The sequence below is a fragment of the Cydia pomonella genome, chromosome 10 (assembly GCF_033807575.1).
Source record: "Cydia pomonella isolate Wapato2018A chromosome 10, ilCydPomo1, whole genome shotgun sequence".
NCBI classification, from domain to species: Eukaryota; Metazoa; Arthropoda; class Insecta; order Lepidoptera; family Tortricidae; genus Cydia; species Cydia pomonella.
Genome location: NC_084712.1, coordinates 6,981,335 through 7,002,442, shown reverse-complemented (window position 1 = coordinate 7,002,442; position 21,108 = coordinate 6,981,335). Strand labels below are relative to the sequence as shown.

Below are 21,108 nucleotides of genomic sequence, written 5' to 3'. Positions count from 1 at the left end.
TGAATATATTCGGAGATAATCGCTCCGAAAGAAAAAAAAATGTGTCCCCCCCCCCCCTCTAACTTTTGAACCATAGGTCCAAAAAATATGAAAAAAATCGTGGAAGTAGAGCTTAAGAAAGACATTAAATGAAAACTATAGCGGACATGATCAGTTTACCTGTTTTTGAGTTATCGCAAAAAGTTTCCCCTTCATAGTAAAAAGACTTACTTTAATTAGGTACTGATTATGCAAATTTGCCTATTTGTTTAACTCGCGTAAAAGGTACCGTTTCATCCCTTGCTTAACAATTTACTATACTTTAAGCTCCAGTTTAGCTTATTGTGACGGAAGAGTAACTACGGAACCCTACACTGAGCGTGGCCCGACATGCTCTTGGCCGGTTTTTTGAGCATGTTCGTGCTCAAATTGGATGAAAAAAATCTTAGTGATAAAAGATAAGCCTTATTAAGATCTTGAAAGGATTAGCGGTCCTATAAAGCCTATAAAAGAGCATTGTAAAGATAGACCGGAACTCTGATCAACGAACTCAGACTGTGTTGCATAATTGCCTGCATACCCATTAGATGTGCATGCGCACACCAGATGAAAGATGAAACCACCGTAATGTGACCTTGACTACCATAACAAGTACTCGTCATTGAAGAGAGCACTTATACTGGTTAGCTGCGTTGCGATTCGCCTGTGTTCTGTGAGAATTAAGAACTTGGCCACGCTTTAACGCTTTTTATGGTCCAAGATGTCGGTTTATTTTACTTTAATATGGGCTAATGAAGTCTATTTAAGACATTATTGACAAGCTACCAGTTTTAAAGGTAAAATGTGTAAGGTGTTTTTAATAGGGGAGGTAATTTCGGTCATGTAGTAGTTTCTTTGCTTTGGATGATTCGATGGTAGGACGTGCTGATCGCAAATTTAACAAGCGAGGTTTAAAGACATATTAAAAGTCGGTTTAAAATAAAATCTGTTATATAGAATAGTAATTATTGCAAATACCTAGTCTACTTTTTTGTGCGACAGGAACGAATCGTGATGCCTAACACGTTATGACAACAGAAATAACAAGAATTAGCAGATATACTATCATCCGTTTAACAAATGATAGATACGATTCCGTCGTTAATCAGTTAAAACATATTAGTTTGACTTCATGACTTATTTACAGTGGGTTATTTTGGAGTCGTCATTATATCCCTAATGTCAAAAACGCATTAAGATGGTCAAACTGAACAAGATATCCCTTGGGACCGATATGAAAATAGTGAAAAAATATACCCCTGGGCCCATATATTTTGACGACCGGTTTGGCCTAGTGGGTAGTGACCCTGCCTACGAAGCTGATGGTCCCGGGTTCAAATCCTGGTAAGGGCATTTATTCGTGTGATGGGCATGGATATTTGTTCCTGAGTCATGGGCGTTTTCTATGTATTTAAGTATTTATAAATATTTATATATTATATATATCGTTGTCTAAGTACCCTCAACACAAGCCTTATTGAGCTTACTGTGGGAGTTAGTCAATTTGTGTAATAATGTCCTATAATAATATTTATATATTTCGTCTACTCCGGGCCCTCAAAGTGTCTATTAGATTTTATTTCCATGGGGAAATAAAACCATCATCATAACACATTTTGACAGTCAGGATCACAGAATGACCCAGTATACATTAAACTCCTCAAATAACTAATATAACTGTAGAAAACCAATCCAAAAATGAACCCCTACTTACTTATTCCTTATTTCTGTAGATACTTTTTTACGAGGTGAATACTAAATGTTCATGTCTTTTTGAATAATTCAGACAAGCCTCGTATTTTTCATGTCGCACTCCTGTGGTGTCACAAAGTGTCGTATAAGCGTTCTTAACTACACCTTATAAAACAAGTACCGGCGCGTCTGTCTGTATGTATGTTCCCAAAACTCAAAAACTACTAAACGGTTTTTCATGCAGTTTTCAGTACCCCTAGTGTAAATATTTTCGACAGCGAAACGTGACGTACGCGTTTGCGTTAAGTGTCATTTTGTATGGGTTTTTGAACAGCGCGCCAAGCGGGACGTTTTGGAAAGTCAAAAATCTCATACAAAATGACACTTAACGCAAACGCGTACGTAACGTTTCGCTGTCGAAAATATTTACACTAGGGGTACAGCTATCATTAGAGTGATACTTGAGGAAGGTTTAGGTGTATAATTTGTTAAGGTTTCGTGTAACCCGTGCGAAGCCGGGGCGGGTTACGTACTTACTTACTGCTGTGGCGCAGCGACCCGAAGTGGATCTTGGCCTCCGACATCAAAGACCGCCATGCTTCTCTGTCCAAAGCCGTTTCTGTCCAGTCAACAGCGCCGAGTTCACTAAGGTCTTTTTGCACTTCATCTCTCCAGCGGTACCTAGGGCGTCCAGACGGTCTTCGGCCATTTGGAACTCCAGAGTACGCCCTCCAGACTACACGTTCCTCACCCTTCCGGACTCGGGGCACATGCCCGAGCCATCGGAGTCCGGGGCGGGTTGCTAGTAAAATTATAATTAGCAAGGCACTTGGGAAGGCTGTATAAAAAATTGTTTTTTTTTTTTTTATATTATAAATAAGTACGACTGTCTTTGACGTTATTCATAAACACTTGTCAAGTCTAACAAGCCCATGAAAATCGTTTGTCCTTATCCGTCATTTTCACATTTGCGTTTGTTATATGAATAAAGTGTAAGTCGGTTGTCGTTGAGATTCAAGATAGCGAAGACGTCTCGAGAATTGTTTTTTGTTTTTTGCTCATTAATAAATAAAATAAATAAATCAATATTATAGGACATTATTACACAAATCGACTAAGTCCCACAGTACGCTGAATAAGGCTTGTTTTGTGGGTACTAAGACAACGATATATAAAATATAGAAAACACCCATGACACAGGAACAAATATCCGTGCTTATCACACAAATAAATGCCCTTACCAGGATTTGAACCGGCAGGGTCACTACCCACTTGGTCAGACAGGTCGTCAAATGTGATTAATGTTATTTCAAGTGTAATATTGACAGCTTATTATGCAGTGAACTATCGTTGAAGTGTGCACAGCTAATAAAAAACTAATCTTGAAAGGCGTTTAACCATGTTTTAATCAACACCCGGCAATCATCGTGGCTTTTAGTAAAGTCCAGCTATCTCTTTACTAAAAGCAACTACCCAACAACCTCATGCTGTGCGAACACACTTAAATATAACTACCGAACAAGGTCATGCTCTACAAGCACACCTAAAAGTAACTACCGAACAACGATATGCTCTATGAGCACACCTGACATTGACAAAATCATCATACATTAAATGGAGGCCATATTCTAAAAGAAGGTGTAAGCCTTTAATTTCCGTGAAGTGGTTCAACAAGACTTGAGATTTTCAAATGATAAGTTTCAAATGGTTACACCACCACCTTTACGAACCCAAAGGAAAACGTTAGGAAATCGTACTAATCATCTCAACAGTTAATTTTATTAAAAGGTAGGACTGCGGAAATTCTTGGGATTATAGGTTTTAGATTAGCCAGGGAGTTTCAGATATCTTTTGGTATATTGTCGCTCCGTCTGTGATGGGCATAAATGTCGTGGACAGATTACTATACTTACCTAAAATTTAGACAAATATTAAATTTAAAAAGTAATTTCCTGTAATTCCAGATATAATTTGATAACGCCAGAGATGTGAAAAGTGTCGATGTAAAGATTCGCCCATGAAACATTGTAAGAAACAACGTTTTGCACTAAATTCTAAGAAAAAATCCGCTTTAAGCTCGCTAGTTATATAGTTACTCAGATATAATCAGTATTAATTCAACAACCGACGAAGATAAAGCAATCACGAGAGCCTTTGAGAACAGTACCCGTATGAGTTCCACGATCATTGCGTGCACGCACTTTGTGAAAAAAAAATTGTAACGTTTCAAAACCGCTGTACTATACAAAACAATCCGTTTATTTTATACTGAAGTAGGGAGATGTTCATTTTAGACCGATACATCAAGTTTCGATTTGTTTTTTTATCGAGTCTATTAACACGCGTAACTAAGAAAATATAAAGTAATGTCAATATTTTAAGTTGCGAACAAAATAACCAAATAATTAAATTGATCAATCGGTATGAAGCATTTCCTTGCTATTGTCTCTATTGTACATTGTTTGTATACGGTTAATTGAGGAAACTATCAGCTCTCGTTGTTTAGTGTAGACGTTTCATTAGTTGCTTAAAAAGGAGCTGTGCGCTTCGTTGTCATGTTGTAATACTTGTAATAGTACGTTAGCAGCAAAAATGTACGGAGAAAAGGGACACAAAATGGTAAAATACGTATAGCATACGACATGCTTAATTTGGTATGATATAGATACCATTGATATATAAAATAGCTAAAAATGTTTTAAATAACATTATTCATATCATATTATGACATAAAACTAAGTTTCATAATGGTATATCTTACTTACTACCGATGGCGCTACAACCCTTTGTGGGTCTTGGCCTCCTCCACTATCTTCCTCTAGTTGTCGTGATCCTTGGCAACCTTCCTCCTGTTGGTATACTTCCTCATCCTCCCAAGATCTTCTTTCACACAATCCAGCCATCTTATCTAGGTTTACCACTAGGCATTTCTGTTGTGGCATCCACGTTGTCATAATTTTTTTAGCTCTCATATCGGGCATTCTTTCGAGGTGACTCGCGCGGGATCTCTGCAAAATGGTATATCGTCAACGTGATAAAAGCACCCGAGTCAACTAAAATAATAATAAATGTAAAAAAAAATAGTGTGGCTGCCGGCCCCATGAATCAAACAATATAGTTACAGGAAATTTTAAGTATAATCCACTAATTAGACGGCAACAGAGAAGTTTCTATATCTGATCGATAGGAGAAACAGACTATGTCTGGATGTACGGGCACGCGAGCGATGTACAAGATAAATGCACAAGTTTCGTTTCTGAACAATGGCTTTAATATATAATACCGGCCAAGAGCATGTCGGGGTTAAAATTAAAACCGCGAAAATCGAAGTTCGCAAATTGTGGAGATTTTACTCTGTCACTCTAATTACACCTTCATTGAAGTAAGAGAGAAAGATCCCCGCAATTAGAGAGTTTCGGTTTTCGCGGTAGCTCCGCGGGAGCCCGGGCCATGCTCAGTGCAGGATTCCGTAGTTACCCGTCCGTCACAATAGACTGCTTTGAACGGGGACTATTAGGTAGTAAGTACTAAGTACTCGCATCATGTACATAATAAGCAAAAGGGAGTACCTTCGCAGCACTTTGTACTAAGAATGGAAGACTTTTTGCGAGAATTCGAAAACGGCTTAACTGATCAAGTTCGCTGTAGTTTTCATTGAATATCTTTATTAACCTTTTAACCGCTTATAATTGTTCATCGAGCTTGCTCGTTTCGCCGCCGGTACTACGTGTAAGTTACACCACGCTTTGTCTTATTTATCAGACTGCATCGAAATGAGCTGGATATTGAATGTGTAAAAGGTTACTGGTTAAGGACAGTAGTTAAAAGGTTAAAGCCCTAAGAAAAAGCACATAACAGATAGGTAATCTATTTTGTGGAAAAAGTTACAAGGGGAGGCCCCATATTTTTTCTTTAGTGGTGATTATTTCTAAAAATATTCATTATTAAACTACAAAACAATCTAAACTTTATTTTGCCACCTCATTGGCATAATTGACATTGTATATAATTATCGATGCCAAATTGCAGCTTTCTAGCAGCAGCGGAGCAAAGCCTCGCACGGACAGACAGACGGACATGGCGAAATTATATGGGTTCCTATTTGGCTACGGAACCCTAAAAAGGGTTTCAAATTTGAATGTATGGGTTTCAAATCAAAATAGTTCAAGTATTTTAATTGTTTATGTCGATTTACTGAATATTTTTATAAAACACCTACCATCAATCTCCGCATTGTAAATTGCTGCAATAAACGAATACAAGACAGTTATGTTACCTATGAACTTTAGTCGGGCTAGCAAATTGCTTGTTAAAACAAGATTTCAAGAAAGAAAAGAATGATGATCGTATTGGAATTTTATTCTTTTTAGTTTGTTAACATGTTTATTTGGCAATGATTCTATCCTATCATATTTTTTAATATCCATAGCAGGACTCTATTTTGCCAAGTTCTCTCTAACTCGAAGTACATTAACGAAGACGTGCACTGTATGCCTTGTATGAGGAACGGCGGTTTAATACGAGTGATTAATTTAAAGAACATGTCAAGCAATATTCGAAAAAGTTTAAAATAGATTGTCATATAGCTAAGCGAAATTATCTAAGTCAAAAAATGAAAAATAGTTCCAACATTATTAAAGCAACCGGAAAAGTAATCAATGTGGAGACTGGTCGCTCGAAACATACAGTGAATGATCTTAAATTGATAACAAAATTATAGATTTAAATTTAGAAGTAGCTACAGAATTTGAAAAATGTTTCACCGAGGTTCCAGTTTTCGCAACTAAGGATTTAAATTCATCACCCTCATTTGCCGTTACATTATTAAAAGATAATGCTCCAGAGTGTTGTGGGGACTTTCATTTTGAACATGTTTGTACTTCAGGTGTAGTACAGGCGTTTAATTCAGTCAATGTCAAAGAAACTAATGACCTCTGGGGAGTCTCTGTACATGTTGTCAAATCCTTAGTAGAAATTATAGCGCCTGACTTAGTAGTTACATTTAACAACAGTGTTGACTGCGGCGAGTTTCTTTATTTAAATCGGGTAGCAACTCTGACCCCACTAACTTTAGACCGATATCTGTGCTACCAACGTTCAATAAGATTTTTGAAAAATTAGTTCTTTCTCAATTAGTATGACAGTACCTGGGCGACCGAGCTTTGCTCGGTTATAACTATTTATTGTAATATGGTGGTATATAGATGATAATCTTAACTACATTTTTTTACTAAATTAAACTTGTCTAAAACAATAAAAATTAATAAATTATATATAAACATGAACATATAAAAAAAAAAGTTGGTCACCGGGCGAGATTCGAACCCTTAACACTCGTTTCTAGCCGTCCGCGTCTTAACCCGCTGGACCAGATAGACAGTGGCCGGCAACACGAAATAAGCGACCATATTCTGCGTCGAAAGAAAAACGCATGAAAACTCGAAAACACGCGTTTTCTCAAACATACGATAAGACTAATCTAGATCGATTGTATACCCTCAAAAACCCCCATATAAGCAGTTTGGTTTTACACGGGGTCGCTCGACAACCAATGCTGATTCGATGCCTGGGAGAAGTCACGAGATGCTTTAGGTAACTTCTGTGATTTGTCTAAGGCCTTCGACAGCGTTTGTCATGAAACATTAATCAGAGTTAAAGGAGCGGCACTGAATTTACTTAAGTCCTACTTAAATGGTAGAATACAAAGGGTCGATGTGAATGGACAGCGATCTACAGGGTCATTGGTCTCTATGGGTGTACCACAGGGGTTAATATTGGGGCCTTTTCTGTTCCTTATCTACTTAAATGACTTGCCATTCCTTATAAAGACCCACCGTGATATACAAGGTGCCCGTGAGCATTGCGAGAGATTTTAACGGTGCATTCCTGATGGCAACAGAAGCAAAATATGTTATATGACTTTTTGTGAAATTAGACATAAAAAGTTTTTTTTTTGTTTTTTTCCCCTTTTTTTTAACATAAAACGTAATTTTCATTGATAAACACATAACCTCAAATTAGCTATAAAGTTTTTTTTTATTTGGGGGTGTTCGAATACATTTTTTTAATTTTTCGATGTCAATCAATAGGTATGTCCAGACTAGACCTCAAAGTGGCAATACCGCAGTCAAATATGTGTTTTGTACTGACTTAAGGCGAGAATAATATTTAAATCAATAAATTGCTCTCGTAATTAGCTTAAGATAATTATATGTAATACGGTATTACTGTTCATAAGTGCTTGTTGCTAGGCCTACATGAATAAAGTTTATTTTAACTGAACGGAACTGAGTAAAATGAAGAGCTCCTTGTATTGACTATCCACCACACGAGTATTAAAGAAATCTTTCCTGAAATTACGCCCAAAAAAGGTCACAAAAGCCAGGTTTTAACACTATATTACGCCCTTTCTGAACAAACTGGTAGCAAATAATGCAAAAATAAGCCGGCGCAGGCGTCTACGCATTTACAGTTTGGTCGTATTAAAATAATTGTAGCGCGTCTGCTATGCCTGAATGAAACACCTAGTCACGACTGTGCAATGATATAAGTTGGGCCGTATTCTGTTTGTGACTGACGTGGTCAAAACTTGATCAGAACCTGTAACTAAGTCCGCGAAGAGTCAAGAAATGTGGCTAAGACCATGATCCAAAATTCTGAGTACGTACCTGTCGTTGAAAAATAGGTATACATCGTGTCATCTACAATCACGCGCAGATTTGTCAAATCTTACCTTTATTAATATGACAATACGAGTTTAGTTATGCGTCTTCGCAAATGACACGATCTTAAATGAATGAAAGTCCATATACAATGTACCAAGTACTTGTAGAGGCGGGATTCCAGTGTGTAGCGCTGTTCAGCACAAGCATTTTTTTACTAAATACTTATGCTTGTGCTGCACGGTGCTGCACACTGGTGGAATCCCGCTTTAATACAGAACAGACGAGTAAGATTAAGATAGAATTACAATAAAACAATGTTTTCAAAGACCTGCCCATCAAATCCCGGCAGGCCGGCAATTCACAACATATTTTTGATTTTTTAGCACGTGCTTCATGAACCCAGCCAACATTGAGAATTAAGCATGACTAGCTGCGTTGAAAGAAAAAGGAGCAATATTCAAATGTTTGCAAATACCGCATCCACATCGGGTTACCCGCGTTTAAGAGCTATTGTGTCATAAACAGACATACAGACTTAGCAGTCAAACTTATAACACAACAATTTTTGCATCGGGCGTTAAAAAGACAGTGTTCACTTTCACAATGAACTTCTAAACGGTCATCAGCAGTAGGTACGGTTTTGCTGCAGTTAACTGTTCAGTTTCCAGAATCAGGCGTTTGTGATCGTTGATCTGATATCTTTGTTGCCCATTCATTGAGTCTTCACTTTCATCCGACCCCATTAGTTTCAATTACAATGATATTAGCACGTATTTTTTATGACAAAAATCGTTGAGGCCATTTAGTTGTCTCGCTCTAAGTTTGCAGATTAAGTTTGGATCGCTATTATCTCTAGTATATTTTGAAAAGGATGCTAGATGTGAGGAAAATATTTTCTATGTTCAGAAGACCTAAAGTGAACTTCCAAATACGAAGTTAATAACCTGTTGCATTTCTGAAAAGACAGAAATGAATAGACAGAAACTACGGATTTCGAATTCCACGGTTAATATTTTGTACAAAAGTTATAGTTCAGTATCCCTGCTTTCCTACGAATGGATCTTTATGATTGCCTAAGTATTGCGTAGGCTCATCATTCCTGTGTTTTTTTTTTTCACGGCTAAACTACTCACCTAAATAATAGATTTTGATGAAATTTGGATGGAGAAAGCTTAAGTCCTAAGCATGAAAAAGTATAATCAGACTCTCTTTACAAAGGGAGAATGTAATGAACTTAAAGTTAAATTACTAACAGAATTAAAAATCCTATTATACGAATTCATATTTACGCAACATCTACTCATAAAAAAAACAACGACAGTCGTAAAAATCATGTAATAATTGTGTTAATTTATACTTCCAAGTAATTGCTCAGCTCTGCAGTTACTAATAATTGTACTTTTTTTAACAAATTACGAATTTGTTTCTTGCTATGACAAGACCTGATAATGTCCGGTAGCCTCGAATAATTCTTGAAAGTCATATTTGGCTAATTTTGCTAACAGAAACTGGGCTTTAATTTGTTTACTTTAAAGTTGGAAATCGTAACACGTAGGTACAAAGAAGATAGGCGCTTGAGGTAGGTTATGGTTAAGGCTTTCTTTTTATGTAATTAGATTGTCGAATCTAGCCTTAATGACTCAGTTTCATTGGTCGATAACTTGGTCGATATAAAGCGTGCGAGGAGTCCCCGCAGGCGGTATAACGACTAGTGAAACTAAGTCGATAGTTCAGTCGATATACAAAAATGCGGGTGACTCCTCGCAGGCGGTAAGGTGGTATAACGACTAGTGAAACTCATATGTTTTATGTAAATCTCCCACACCCCGCATACGGGCCCTATCAATCAATGAAACTGAACCATAAAGTGAGAATAGGAAGTATCAACCTGCAACTAGTAGCAATCCAATTATTTCCTTATTGAAAAGGGACTACTGTTTGGTGACACGCTCGTTTTGTGTTTGTGAATGAATCATTCTAATTATACATTAATGACATTATATATCGAACGGCTCGACCGATTTGATTAGGATTTCTCAGCTTATTTACATTACAGGTAAACTACGCTTCTAAGGATATTGTGTAGCTCATAGAACATAGAATAATAAAATTTCACTTGTGTACATATCGAAAATTAATAAGTAACTTTCACGCTCACTCAGTATAAGCTGAACAGCCATGAAAGGTCAAAATCAGAAAGACATAAAACGGCCCTCTCAGATATCTCCGAGATTTGTGCTCTGGATAGTTCATATAACATGTGTCACAAAACTAATAAAAATTTTGGATTTTTCCTTTTTTAATCAATAGAAATAACTAGAGATGCCACAAATGGTTTTGTCCGAATACCGAATATTCGGCGACGCCCTTTGTCGAAGCGCCAAAATTTTAAACATTTGTGACCCTATTTTTTCAGTCACTTTTAAATTATGAAATCAAATCAAATCAAAATCTTAACTTTCAGGCAACTATGGGCCCATAGATAAATACCTTAAAACTAGCATACATATCATAAAATATATCTTAAAAACTAAAACACACACTATGGCTGCGATGCATTTCGCAACCCGGCTGTGTCAGGGAGCCGGCCGCGAAACCGCCGAAACTTGGCACCCTTCGGCCAAAACTCCTCCTTTGTGAAGGTCGCTAGACGTTCAGTTGGAACGCTCACCACAAAAGAATTGAAATTCGCATTTTGTCGAGATTCAAACTTCGCGACCCTCAGGGTGAATCCGGACTTGACTCGTACATACTTTACGATATCCTCGACCTTCGTAAGGTACATTGACCATACCTATACATGTATTTTTTTTTACTACGTCCGTGGCAAACACGCATACGGCCCGCCTGATGGTAAGCAGTATCCGTAACCTATGTACGCCTGCAACTCCAGAGTTGCATGCGCTCCGCACCCTCGTTGAGCTCTGGCAACCTTACTCACCGGCAGGAACACAACACTATGAGTAGGGTCTAGTGTTATACATGACCATAATCCATGACCATATGCAGGGCAGACATGAGTTTAAATAAAGTTTCTATAAATTGTGATATCGACATATATAATGATAGCATAGCAGTAATAAAAAATAAATGAATTAGACACTTCATGGGTGACAATAATTCTGGCGCAGGACAGGGCTCGGTGCATTATTGAATATGTACTTACAGGATTTAACTACTTTATCTTTTTTTTAATTTAATTTTGTAAAAATGAATCATATATATATATATATATATATATATATAATTGGCTCTGTAATTCTATTGGAAGTTCTAGATATATATAGCGCTGTTGGTTTTCCATATATTAAAATAAAAAAAATAACTGATACATGTACACCATAACGTTTTTAGTTACTCTTACCTATCTAAAAACGAGCCAGAATCCAACGAGTACCATGATGACGGTCAACGTCGCACACAGCAGTGCACAAAACCACCAGCAGCTCTCGTCGCAGCAGACCGGCCGCTCTTTCATATCTAACATTACTCCTTAACTCTGTTGACAACCGAAAGTGAGTATTGAACATGGCACTGTATATGAAATTTCCCCTAACCTCCTGGCAATCGGGTTTAGAAATTTACCAGCTTAAATTTAACTCTGTCAAGTTAACAGAGAGTCAAAAGTTAATTGGGGCCTATTTACTACGTGTAGGACGCCGGGCGGGAGGTGTAGGAGGCTAAACCGCCATGTAGCCCTAAGCCCGTAAGAGTTTCCGTACCCATAGCTAGCAAGGATCGCAAGCTTTAACGTTGCTATCCGGGGAATATAATGGTATTACAAATAATAAATAATAGTGAAGAAGCCAAAAGCCGGTTTTTTGTCCTATACTCAGGACAAAAAAGGCTTTTTTAATATATGAAATGTGAAAAATCATAATCAGCTAGAAATTGACGATCAAACGAACTTCTTGAAGTGAAGTTCGATAGATATTATATGAGTCATTTCATTTGAAGATACGAATATATATCGGTGAGCTAAAACATAAAGAAATCTTAGGATTTATTAAAGTTTATTTATTTTTTTTCATAATTTTTCTTATTAATTTTTATTTTAAACCACAAACATTCCAAATTTAAGTTTTGAGTCTTTAATCACGGCATAGGCGAAATGGTAGCACAACCCCAGGGTCAAAATGCTGCCAACCATCCTACAGAACCAAAAGCAGCTCGGTTCATAGCATACCGGTCTTTCCCGGTGTTCTGGCCCAACTGGTACTCTGGTGACAAACAAAAATTTAGTTGGTAATGTGGTCTTTACCGTCCGGGACAGAAGAATGAAAATTTAAAATGTCCTGACCACCCGTTATGGATCGAATCGAATCGAAAATTGCGAGCATCTTTCTCTGTCACTCTAATTACGCTTCATTGGACTAAAAGAGAAAGATCTCCGCAATTTGAGAATTTCGGTTTTTCACAGTAGGCACTCCGATTCCCAGCCCAATACAAATCACCAGCCAAGGAAAAATTAGTACTCACAGTCGGATTAAGAATCATTATATGGTAGCTTAGCTGTATTAAAATACAGCTAAGGCTGTATTTTGGAATTTCACTCCTCTTTACCTACTAATGAATCTGTGTAACTATCAAAAGCAAACTCATATAGCGGACAAAAGCCAGTAAAGTGGGTTGCACGTCACGTGCCGCGACAAACATGGACAGGTCGTATTTCCGCGCATTTTTTTTAAATAAACGACAACCTGAATATCAATTACAATTCCCGTATTGGTAACTCTTAGCCAGGCCGTTTCAAACTAAACCAGTAATTGTACGTTTCCTGGTTTAACGCTTATTCAATAATCGGTAAAACTTACTTTACTTCCAGGTTTCCATGGTCCAGCAACAGACTCATTTCTTCTGCTGATGTATTATGTTAATTACGTATTAGCCACGTACCGTCGGCCAAATATCTAAAAATGCATAAGTATATCTTTGTTAAGTTACTGTATATATTTATTATATTTTTTTTAATACTACGTCGGTGGCAAACAAGCATACGGCCCGCCTGATGGTATGCAGTCTCCGTAGCCTATGTAGGCCTGCAACTCGGGAGGAGTTACTTGCGCGTTGCCGACTCTAAACCCCCCACCCCCCGTACCTCCAGGAACTAGTGTTATTTGGCTGCGGTTTTCTGTAAGGTGGAGGTACTTCCCCAGCTGGGCTCTGCTCTAGATCTGGAATGACATCCGCTGTGCTGTGCCCTACCACACAAAGCAAGATGACATTCACAAACCCCATACCTCTCTTTTAGACGTAGTTTAAGGACGAGGTTCTTAGCAAATATGCGAGTGCGACTGAGACAATATATCTTTATAAAGATCGTGTCATTCACAAAAACTCGTGCCTTGACTCGTATTGACATGTTATTAACCCTTAAATGCATAATGATGTATATATGCATCGTATATTTGATGGTCCGTGGCTCAATATGCAGCTATCCAAAATCACATTTATTACTTTTATTTAATAAATGTGACGTTTACGTGTTAGATTCTGAACGCACCCATAAACTTTTGATAGTTTTTTTTCTGTAGTGTCATATTTTCAATCTTTGGCGCGTAAGTTGCTACACTGGTTGCCGCGAAATTTACAAGTTCAAAATTTATTGATAAATAAAATATTAATAAGAAATGGAAAGGAGCATGCTCGGACTAAAACTATCTGACAGAGTAAGAAATGACAAACTAAGGAAGATTACTAAAGTAGAGGATGCAAAGAAAAAAACCCGACGGCTTAAGTGGCAATGGGCAGGTCACATATGTAGGATGGACGACAATAGGTGGACCAAACGGCTGACAGAATGGTTTCCGTACGATGGTAATAGGAAGCATGGACACCCGAGGAAAAGATGGCGGGATATATTTAATGAACTAGTTGGCGACAACTGGATGCAAAAGGCCCGCGATAGAGAAGTGTGGAAACAAATGGGGGAGGCCTACGCCACAGAGGCGACTACTATTATAAATAATTGTTAAAGTATAATATATCATATAAGTAATTACAATTGTTTAAGGATAAAGTCATTAAAAATCATATTATAAGTTATTGTAAGGTAGTAGAAATAAAGGCTATTTTTATTTTTATTTTTATTTTTATTTTATTAATAAGAACTGCAAGTAAAAATTATTTCTGAAAAGGATAAAAGGTAAGTGTAATGTATATTATTAACAGGTTTGATAATAATAGTATAGTTTTCCGAAAATTTGTGTTTTATATGTGATGCGTAAATACATCACCATGCAAAATCGGTTGTATTAGAATTTACTTTATTGTTTCGTTCTTTGTATAGTCATTGAAAAGTTTTAGAATAATTTTCTTATAAATTGGCATCCGGGGCCTTAAAGTAAATGTCCCTTTAAAGTACATATAGTATAATATTAAATTTACACTAAAAGTTTCATAGTGGAATTACAATTAGGTACCTACTTAGGAAGATAAAACTTGGGAAAAACTGCACGTTATGATAAAAAACAAAAACTAAGAGTGGAAATACCTTGTCCAAAAATTGTGCAAGAATATAACATGCATATGGGTGGTGTGGACCTAATGGATAGCTATTTAGGCCGCTATAGCGTCAGGGTCAAGAGCCGTAAATGGTACTTACGATTATTTTATCACGTTTTGGACTTGGCCGTAATAAATTCCTGCATCTTAATGAAGAAGAATTGCATTGCAAAGGGTGTTCCTCAGAAACAACTACCGAATCTTGGTCAATTTCGCAATGAATTAGCTGATGTCCTTTGCAATATTGGATTAACTTACGGCATCAAAAGAGGACGTCCAAGTAATGCTTCCATCGAAGAACAATTACAAGCCAAGAAACGAAAAGGTACTAGTCATCCTCTTCCAAGCGTAGATGTAAGAAAAGATGGCGTTGATCACTGGCCTATGATTGCTACTCGTCTTAGGTGCAAAATACCTAGTTGCAACGGGACAACATCTTGGTCTTGCTCAAAATGTAATGTGCCTCTTTGTTTGAATCCAAGAAATAACTGTTTTACATATTTCCATCAATAATATTATGTAGAAAACTCCAGTGAGTCTCAAACATGTTCCTTATTATTAAACGGGTCACTTTGCCAAAAGTAGCTTAACCTGTTTAGGGTTTATTTCGAAAAACTTAGTCATGAGCATTCGGCCGGATTCAGATTCGCAAAGCTACATTGTTCCGTGAACGGGAAAGACATAGGTATATAATTATTAAATTTTCTGTTTGCCCAAAGGTTGACTGGTGGAGAATGCTATTTGGGGTGAAGTCTATCTGTTGTACGTTAAGTTATTTGTTTTGTGCTATAAAGATACGAGAACAAATGTAATAATAAATTGCAGATTATAATTTTACTGTTAAATATGTAATCTTTAGCGTTTAGACGTTAATGCATAGTGATGTATATATGCATCAAGTCTTTTTCGGAAAAATATATGTTTTTTTTTAAATACTATGATTTTTTTCTTTATTTTTCCCTCAATCTATACAACATGACACATCTATTTCAATTTATTAAAAAGTTATACAAAAAATCATGCAAGGTTAGATTTGACAAATTTGCGCGTCATCGTAATATCGTGAATGACACGAGAACTATATCAGTACCCCTAGTGTAAATAAATTCGATTTCGAAACGTGACGTACGCGTTTGCGTTTAGTCTCATTTTGTATTGGATTTAGAAAGAGCGCGCCAAGCGGGACGTTTTGGAAACTCAAAATCCTATACAAAATGAGACTTAACGCAAACGCGTTCGTCACGTTATGATGTCGATCAAATTTACACTAGGGGTACAGACGTGCAATACAGTCAAGCATCAAACGTCAACAAAGTATTCTTCTATTTAACCCTTTTCCAGGCATAGTACGATTTATCGACCACATACGCGCCAATAGAATTTCAACCTTAGCCATCCGATTTAAGGTTCAAATTAGATTGCACTTCCGTAAAAGGTGACTTGTCTTCAAATGAATCATCAAAGCTGAATTTATTGGAATATATTTGATTTTTTTGGGAAAACCTTGTAATTGGTGCGGCCTGGAAACAATCTAAGGGCTTATTTAGACAGCGCGCGAACTGGCATGCAATTTTAGATACATTGCTAACTATTGAGGTTACATCCATAACAGACCGATCAAATACCGCAATGTAAGGGCTCCTCTACATGATGGCCCAGCTTAGGCCAGTCTAAGGGACGCAATGAGATAGCAATGTCACTTGCTCCCTCTAACGCATAAATGCGTCCCTTGGACTGGCCTACGCTGGGCCATCGTGTAGAGGAGCCATAATTAAACTGGCATGCTATATAGTTCTCGTAACGTCCACATGAGCCCTTAGTGAGATAGAGGCGAAAGACTCGAGGGTATTGTATTTACATTGGACATTTCATACATTTAGGACGTTAGTATTGATAGCCAAATTAGCTTGAACCCTAAATGGGTCAACAATTAAAGTCTCTGACTGTACAGTCACGTCTGAAAACATCGACACGATTGAAGCGACAAAAATATGTATACACGACTTTATGGCCCATACATTACGGTAGTGTATACATATTTTTGGCACTTGCCCGTATCGATATTTTCAGACTTGACCGTACCTATTTAATAAAGCCCTACACATGACCTACATAATAAAATCATTAATGTTGTTATAGTAAAACTTACTTTTTCGAGTAATCGTACATAGGATTATACTTTGGGTAATTTAATCCAGCCATATAAAGGAACAAATTGAAAAACAATATAAATAAAATAACAAATATTACAAACTCGATATACCAGAGCGCGCTGGTAAAAATAGCGTGTTGACCTGTCATTCCAGGCATGGCTGAGACATTTTCATTTTTGACGGTTTTATTATCATCGAGTTATTTTTTATATGCCAGCCTTTAATGATTGTTCCCACATAATATAAATCTTTTTAATACTAACTTTATGCGGTGGAATGTGATAGAAAGTAAAGTGCGTCCTATGGAGTGTGGATTTAAAACGAGTGAAATCTCTTATGGTAGAACTGTTTCAAAAGTGTCCAGCTGTCAGCTATAAATAATAATTCCAAATCTCTCCAGAGTAGCGCTAGAGTAGCTAAGAACCGAGGCGTTATTGACGGAGTGAAGGGCGCTGTCTATGATTTGATTTTTTTGTCAAGTATTCTTGGTATTGTAGCGCCAACTATTTAAGGTTTCTTGGCGCCACTTTTTGGTACATGGAGATTTAATTCCTTATCTCCACCTTCCATAGTGCATCCAAGCTCTGGTTTATGGAGAGTAGAGGTAAGGAGGACAATCTCTTATGGGAGAACTGTTGCTAAAGCGCACAGTATTTTAGAGAAGCCAAAAAAGTGACATCCTCATTTTATCGAATGCGAGACTAAAACTCCCGCGTGTCCAGTTTGCATAGTTTTTGTGTAATAAATTTTTGAAAATCGTGTTTCAGGCACCCGGATATTACGAAAAACTTTAAAAAATTGCAAATCGTTTTATAAACTTTCGGTTGTTTAGTACTATTGGATAAACCGTTCAAAGACACAAATTTAAAGTCAATTGTGACATCTCTAGGTATATTGGTTACCAAGATATTAATGAATTTAATGATTTTGGTTTTTTTTTTCTTCTATGTTCCGTCGTAGTATGAGCCGATATTTGTATGACAGCTTCATTTATATGTCTTCTATCTACCCTATATTTTACAAGACCTAATTCCGTGGAAGATTGAATCTAAAGTCAATTAAAATTTTCACTCGGATATAATATTAACGCTGTATACACAGTATAGCACTTTTATGGGTGGTAAAAGTAAACTTTAATACGTTAATGAAAACCTACACATATGAAATAATAAGTTTTTTAAAGATTTGGTAATAATTTGTTAGCTATAAAGAATTTGGTTTTATTGCACATCTCCTATAAGATGTAATAAGATTACATCCTTACTTACATATATAACTAGACGCCAGCGCGGTTTTACACGCATTTTACGAAAAAAAAATTTAATTAATTAATTAAAATTAGGGTCATCGTAAACTGTATGACATAGTAATTTTTTTTAGACCCGTCGTATCGTATGCGAACCCGACTCTCACTTGCCTGATAGGTACTTACTAAATTAGTTCTCGAAGCAGTGGGATCACATTTTCTTCCATATGAACTCGAAACCAGAATTCCCCAAGAAAATGGCGTATAAATTAAAATACCGAAGTGCCAACCCTAGCGGCCGGATAACCCGGGTATAAAGTGTTTCGATGATTACTTGAATGTTCCACGGAATTATGTCTTGTAAAAAAAAGGGTAGATGGAAGACATTAAATGAAGCTGTCATACAAATATCGGCCCACGGCTACGGCGGAACATGGAAGAAAAAAAAAACCAAAATCAATAAATTCAATAATATCTTTGTAACCAATGTACCTAGAGATGTCACAATTACCTCTAAATTTGCGTATTTGAACGGTTTATCTAATAGCACTATACAATGAAAAGTTTACAAAACAACATACATACATACATATAATCACGCCTATTTCCCGAAGGGGTAGGCAGAAGCCACGGATTTCCACTTGCTACGATCCTGACATACCTCTTTCACTTACAAAACAATTTGTAATTTATTAACGTCTTTCGTAAAATCTGGGGACCTGAAACACGATTTCCAAAAATTTATTTCACAAAAACTATGCAAATTGGGCATGCGGGAGTTTTAGTGTCGCATTTGTAATGATCTAAACTTCAGTAATTTGCAATAAAATGAGGATGACACTTTTTTGGCTTCTCTAAAACACTGTGAAGCGTCCAGCTGGTAGCTGTAAGTTGTAGTTCGAAATCTTTTCTTTGTTCGCGATGTATTGTGGCGCCACCGCCACATTTAAGGTTTTTTGATGGACACTTTTCATACACATAGATCCTATATACTTACTTTACTCTTTGACATAGATTGTTTCCTAAGATAGCGGTGCCGTCATATAGCGGCCGTAATACAGCGGTGAAATGACGTGACTAGAACGTTGTCTTCGATTTCCTAGAGGGCGGTGATTGAAGGAATATTATTTTTGCGTCCGTAATATTACAACCGCTATATGACGGCACCGCTATCCTAGGAAACCAGAGCTAACTTTACACTGACTTGAAGTCTTTCTGTTCCAGGTCAAACAAGGAGAAAATGAAGCGCCAGGATACCCTCACACTACGGAGCATCCTCAAGTGTCCATGGTACGTCAGCAACGCAGCCCTCACCGAGACACTGAAGTGGCGCTGGCGCAGCCTGGAGGCGTTCGTCGAGCGGACAACGCCGGCCACGACCATCTACGGGACATCGCGCCACACCACAACACCAGACCTCCGGAGAGGTGGGCTCGGGACTTGCCCCGAGCCCTCCTACACCGGTAGCAGAGCAAGCACAACACACACACACCTCGGATGAAACCTCACCAGCACGCCGCACACGCCAGCTTAGCTACCGGTCGCCTTCATCGCGACCCCAAAATCTGGCCCCGCTCAAACGGTATCACCAGGCTAGGGGTCATGGGGTTGGGTAACGATCACCACCAGCACACATCGACCTCAAAAAGACGTTCAATGACCACCCCACATCGGTGGGGAGCGACCCGCCACATCCGCCACAGCCTAAAGGCGGAAGCGGCCTCTCATTCCTCCCTTCCAGGGAAGTGTCGAACGACATCCATCCACTGACTTGAACAGAACCAAGTGAAGAAGCGCCAAGACGTTATGTTGGTCCGACTTTACGTAGAGTAGGACCAAGCTAAGTCTACATTACGTTTGCAATGAAAAAGTGTGGCTATGTCATCAACATCATTAATCTAAATTTTCTATTAAAATATCACTGTCTTCAAGCCGCTGCAAAGTTAGCTTAGATCAGTCCAGACATCGGGACTGATTTCGGCCCCGATATAGGGAAGTGTGGATGTAATTGGCACTTAACAGTGGATAAGCAGCGGTCACAACATCACGATTAGGCAAGGAACAGAATCTCCATAGGCACAACTGTTGCAAACAAAAGTGTCCAGCTATCAGCTATAAATAATAGTTCCAAATCTCTCCAGAGTAGCGCTAGAGTAGCTAAGAACCGAGGCGTTATTGACGGAGTGAAGTGCGCTGTCTATGATTAGATTTTTTTCTCAAGTATTCTAGGTATTATAGCGCCACCTATTTATAGTTTTTTATCGGACACTTTTTGGTATATGGAGATTCTGTTCCTTGCCTCTACCTTCCATAATCACGATGCCCGCCGTGTACCTACTGTCAAAATTCGCTTTGTTTAAATACTATGGAAGGTGGAGATAAGGAATTAAATCTCCATGTCTAAGAAATGACATCAAAAAAGCTTAAATAGGTGGCGCTACAATACCTGCAATACTTGAAAAAAATATCAAATTATAGACAGCGCACGTCACTCCGTCAATAACGCCTGGGTTCTTACCTACTCTAGCGCTACTCTGGAGAGATTTGGAACTATTATTTATAGCTGATAGCTGGACACTTTTTTACAACAGTTCTACCATAAGAGATTTAACTCCTTTTAATTCCACACTCCATATTTAAATACAATCACGAGATGTCATTAAATATCTTGAATGCCGACCTAGTCTCTCTTAATTAAAAAAATAATACGCTCTTAAAATACCGTGACGATAATTGCAACAACCAATTGTATTTAATGCGGAATGTATTGGCAATTTCAAACTTGACATTCCTATTCTACAGTGGTTTTCATATACCAGAGAGAAATGGT

The 21,108-nt window shown here is 37.6% G+C and overlaps 1 protein-coding gene across 12 annotated transcripts in view; it reads right to left on the bottom strand.

Moving 5' to 3' along the window:
• Nucleotides 1–17,264, bottom strand: part of LOC133521961 (uncharacterized) — a 208,730-nt gene extending 191,466 nt beyond the window's left edge. For 8 of the 12 annotated variants that reach the window (XR_009799970.1, XM_061857097.1, XM_061857108.1 and 5 more), the window contains exons 1-4: nt 17,029–17,264; nt 13,190–13,285; nt 11,740–11,874; nt 4,476–4,718 (exon numbers count right to left, since the gene is read on the bottom strand). Coding sequence is in view for 3 of the 12 variants with exons in the window: in XM_061857119.1 (XP_061713103.1) it covers nt 4,476–4,691 (216 nt within the window). In the remaining 9 variants the exon portion in view is untranslated. Of the gene's footprint in view, nt 1–4,471; nt 4,719–11,739; nt 11,875–13,189; nt 13,286–17,028 lie in introns of all 12 variants that reach the window. The other 4 variants (XM_061857098.1, XM_061857095.1, XM_061857111.1 and 1 more) reach the window with 1 other exon arrangement.
• Between the last annotated feature and the right edge of the window lie 3,844 nt (nt 17,265–21,108).